The 4,241-nt window shown below is 56.4% G+C and overlaps 1 protein-coding gene across 1 annotated transcript; it reads right to left on the bottom strand.

The window, feature by feature from the left end:
• Window positions 1-2,911, bottom strand: AVPR1B (arginine vasopressin receptor 1B). Its single transcript, XM_019752449.2, has 2 exons — window positions 1,758-2,911; window positions 1-1,213 (listed from the first exon to the last, which is right to left on the bottom strand). The coding sequence occupies exons 1-2, from the start codon at window positions 2,695-2,697 to the stop codon at window positions 891-893; spliced, it is 1,263 nt and encodes a 420-aa protein (XP_019608008.2). The 5' UTR covers window positions 2,698-2,911; the 3' UTR covers window positions 1-890.
• Between the last annotated feature and the right edge of the window lie 1,330 nt (window positions 2,912-4,241).

Below are 4,241 nucleotides of genomic sequence, written 5' to 3'. Positions count from 1 at the left end.
TGCGCATGATTCATGTGGAAGCTCTGGAGCCGTGAGCTCACCATACTTTCTAAAAGGTTGTCTCCTCCATGCAGCCCCAGAGGAAGGAGCAGCCTGGACCCCCTGGGGGAGGAGGGAGAGCAACCACTTCCCATGCTTCTGAGGCTTCCTCCACTCCTACTTTCATCCCTTCCTTCCCTGCCCCTTCTTCTCACACTCATCCCCAGTGGGACCACTAAGAATATACAACACTTTGCCCCTGTCACCACCCTATAAAGGGGGGTGGTATGGGAGAAGAGGAAATAGAATTTACAGAGTTTCTGCTAGTTACCTGGTGCTGTACTAAATCCTGCATCTCCCTCCAGTAGACAGGTGGGCAGAGCAGGCAAAGCCCCCAGACCCATTTACTTTTCTTCATTAAACAATCCTTCATCTACGAAAAAATAATAGTAATTTTTTTTTAAATCTAGAATCCAAATAGGGTCTTTTTCACAGTTTTTCACTTTTCCCCTCTCCTGGTTAGGCTGGGTGTGCTGATGAGGTTAGGGAGGGGACAAGTGGCCAAGGTAGGAGACCAGCCTCTGAGTTCCAGCCACCCATGGATCTGTCCTAGGCCTGCTCCAGATCTGGGCACCACATCTACCATGTGGGTGTGTTCCTGGACACCCTGTGAATGTGGCAGGATCAGGGAGCTGACGGTTTGATTCTCCCCAACTCCAAGCATGAGATTGAGAATGAAGGAAGGAAGGTTACACACCAAGGATGGCCATTCTGGCTTCCTCATGCTGCCTCAAACTAGGATCCCCTAACTCCAGCCCTGACCCTCCCTGCGTTTACACCCAGTGCTGAGATGAGCAGAGACCCTCCTATAGCCCCATGGGCAGCAATAGACTGACCCCAGGGAGTGTTCCCTAAAAGATGCCTGTCTCAGTGATGCCTTTGCCATCCATCTGCTCTGAGTCCTTCAGTGATTCTTCCAGCCCAGGCTTCCCGCTGAGGCTGAGGCTGAGGGTGGGTGGGCCGCTACATCGGGTCAGCAGCGTGGTCTGGCGGCTGGAGAAGCTGCCATTGGAGAGCTGCCTGCGCATCCCGGGCCCAGGACCCCCACAGCAGGCCAGGTGGCGCAGGGGGCGTGGCCACAAGTGGCTGTTGAAGCCCATGTAGATCCAGGGGTTGCAGCAGCTGCTGAGGTTGCCCAAAAGCATGGAGATGGTGAAAGCCATATTGGTTGAATCTGCCAAGAGAGCAGCACAAGAAGTCAGAATGACAGCTGGAAGGGATTTGGGAGATAGTCCAGGCTGTCTCTGAACAGAGGAGGAAACTGAGTCCTAGACAGGAGAAGGGACTCACAGAAGAGGAGGAAAGAGTGCTGAGAGACACAGTTCATGGGCCACAAATTGCCATCCTGGACAGGAGCACTTGAAAATCTCCTTCAATTCTGTCATTCGGATTCATTTAATAAACTGGCTGTTGGTTGGCCAAATCTGCCAATGGACAAATTTCTTTAGGGCCACATAGTATTTTTAAATGTTTAAATTAGTTACTCAAATTTTAAAGTATGGAAATGTCACATAAAAGCTACTCACATGGCATCAGTCAACTGGATAGGAGTTGGATCTGCCCCTTTTCTCAGGGGACAGGCACCATCTTTCTTAATTGCTTCACTCATTTCTTACCTGCCTGGCCCTGGGAGGTACTATAATCTGTCCTAATCCTCCTGTTCTCCCTCCTGAGCTCTTTTCCATCTACCCCACCCCGCACCCCAACCACACACTTGCCTTCATTAGGGGCATTCTCGTCCCACACCGACCACATCTGGACGCTGAAGAAGGGTGCCCAGCAGGCGATGTAGGCCAGCACAATGACAAAGGTCATCTTCACGGTGCGGATCTTGGCCCTGGAGATGGTGCTGATACTGCTGACCCGGGAAGGCAGGCCCCTCATGGCTGCGCCTGGGGCAGAAGGCGAGGGCCTGTCCCAAGTCTTCCAGCCTCCTCCTTCTACTCTCCAGGTCTGTGTCTTAACTTTGAGGTTCTTACAAATCTCATGACAGATGAGGCTGTAGCAGGCTGTGAGCATGGCCACAGGCAAGACAAAGATGGCCAGGGTGGTCCAGGTGATGTAGGCTCGTGGTCCCCAAGGGAAGCGAAAGTCTGCCCAGCAGTCCAGCACCCCTGAGCCCTGGATCACCTCTCGCAAAGAAAAAATGAAGACTTGAGGCAGGCTGAGGATGGCGGCCAGCAGCCAGGGAGCAGCGATGAGTGGGTAGGGAGACTGGCTGGGCTGCTGGAGGCTGCGCAGGGGGTGACACACCGCCAGGTAGCGGTCCAGCGTCATGGCCAGCAGCATGTAGGTGGAGGCAAACATGCTGAGCACCTGCAGGTACTTGACGGCCCGGCAGAGGAGGTCGGGGCCCTGGAAGCGGTAGGTGATGTCCCACAGCAGCTGCGGCAGCACCTGGAACAGCGCCACCCCCAGGTCGGTCAGGGCCAGGTGCAGCAGGAACACGTGCACGCGGGCGCGCTTGCGGCGCTGCTGGCCCAGCATGAGCAGCACAGTCAGGTTGCCCCCCGTCGCCAGCACCAGGACAGTGGCCAGGACCGCGATCTCCACCGTGGCCAGCTCCTCGTCCCGGCCCAGCCAGGGTGTGGTGGCATTGGGGACAGAGAAGGTGCTCTCCGGGCTGGGGTTGGCAGCCCAAGGAGGCCCAGCATCCATGGTAGAAGTTTGCTGGAAGGGAAGGGAAGACGGAGAGGGATGGATGGAGAGTGTGTGTTCAAGGAGAGGTTTGAGGGATGAATTGGAGTGGGGAGGGAGAGGTGTGAGATGGAAAGAAAGGAGAAAGGCGGGGATGACAGGGAGAAGGCTGCAATAGGTGGAGATACCGTGTTTCCCGGAAAAGAAGACCTGGCCAGACAATCAGCTCTAATGTGTCCTTTGGAGCAAAAAGTAATGTAAGATCCGGTATTATATTATATTATATTATTATATTATATTATACCTGGTCTTATATTATAGTGAAATAAGACCAGGTCTTATATTAATTTTTGCTCCAAAAGACACATTAGAGCTGATGGTCCGGGCAGGTCTTATTTTCGGGGAAACACGGTAGTTAAGAGTACAGGGACAGAGAGGAGGAGGGAGAATGAAATAAGGAAGAAGATGCTGCCCCCAGAGACGGGCGGGGGAGCCGAGGAGCAAAGGAGGGGGCCGGGGGACAAGGGGTGAGGCGGGGAAGCATGGATGAGGGTGTGCAGGGTGAGGCTTCTGGAAGGTAAAGAAAGATGGGGAGCTGCACCACTCCCAAATCCACCCCAATTCACTTGCTCCAAACTTTTCTGGAAGCGGAAAGCGGATGTCCCTAAGGCTGTTTGGAGGCGCGGTCCGGGCGACCCGCGTCTCCCGGCCGTGAGCAGCGACTAGCGGCCGCGGGAACGCAGCGGCGCGGGCCGAGCAGGTTTTATGGGCTGGCAGCCGGGCCCAGCGGCCCTTAGCGTGGGTTGGCTCCTGCAGAGGAGGGCGGAGTGAGTCTCAGGCCCCCAGCCCGGGAAGGGGGAGGCAGGGTCATCAAGGGACGGTAAGGGGGGAGGAGCAGAGAGGCGGGGGACCTGAGACGGAGCGAGAGCAGTGGACGACGCAAGCAACGCTCGTCAGCCGGCGGGACCCACAGACCCGCAGACAGACAGACAAGCTCATCCGCGCTGTACCCTGGAGCCGTCGGATTGTCTCTCGAGATAGGTGCGCACCCGGGGGTGCGGTGGCAGTCACCCATCCCCACAGGATGCTGCGGACCGCAGTGCTGTTGGGCGCGCCGCCTGCCCCTGGCTTTCCTAGGCCCAAAGTCTGCAGGGGTGGCAGGTGGGTGAAGCAGTGCCCCCGACGGAGCCCCAGCCCTCGAGAGGACGTCTAGCCGCAGACTCTGCAGGGAAGAAGAAACATCGAGGGTGTGTGTGGAGAGCAGGGTGGTGGTGACAGGAGAGAGGTGGGGTGGAAGCAGCCAGACCTGGGCACTGGTGCGCTTGAGGGGAGGGGCTGCCAGGAGAAATTCGCTCCCTGTGTGGGCAAGGGAAGGCTTAACCCGAGCCTCCCGGACTCTTTCACGTGCAATGATGACCTAAACGCAGTTAACCGCCCTGTGTGGGAGAAAACTGAGGCGGAGAATTCTATGGCTCGTTCTAGACGATCACAGTATATAATAAGCAGCCCAGCCAGACCCAGGCCCAGGCCCAGGCCCGGGCGCAGCACAGTTTGCGTTTCCGAGA

This window comes from Rhinolophus sinicus, linkage group LG17 (genome assembly GCF_036562045.2).
Source record: "Rhinolophus sinicus isolate RSC01 linkage group LG17, ASM3656204v1, whole genome shotgun sequence".
NCBI lineage: Eukaryota > Metazoa > Chordata > Mammalia > Chiroptera > Rhinolophidae > Rhinolophus > Rhinolophus sinicus.
Note: the sequence above shows the minus strand (reverse complement) of the source record. Positions and strands in the feature narration are given on the sequence as shown.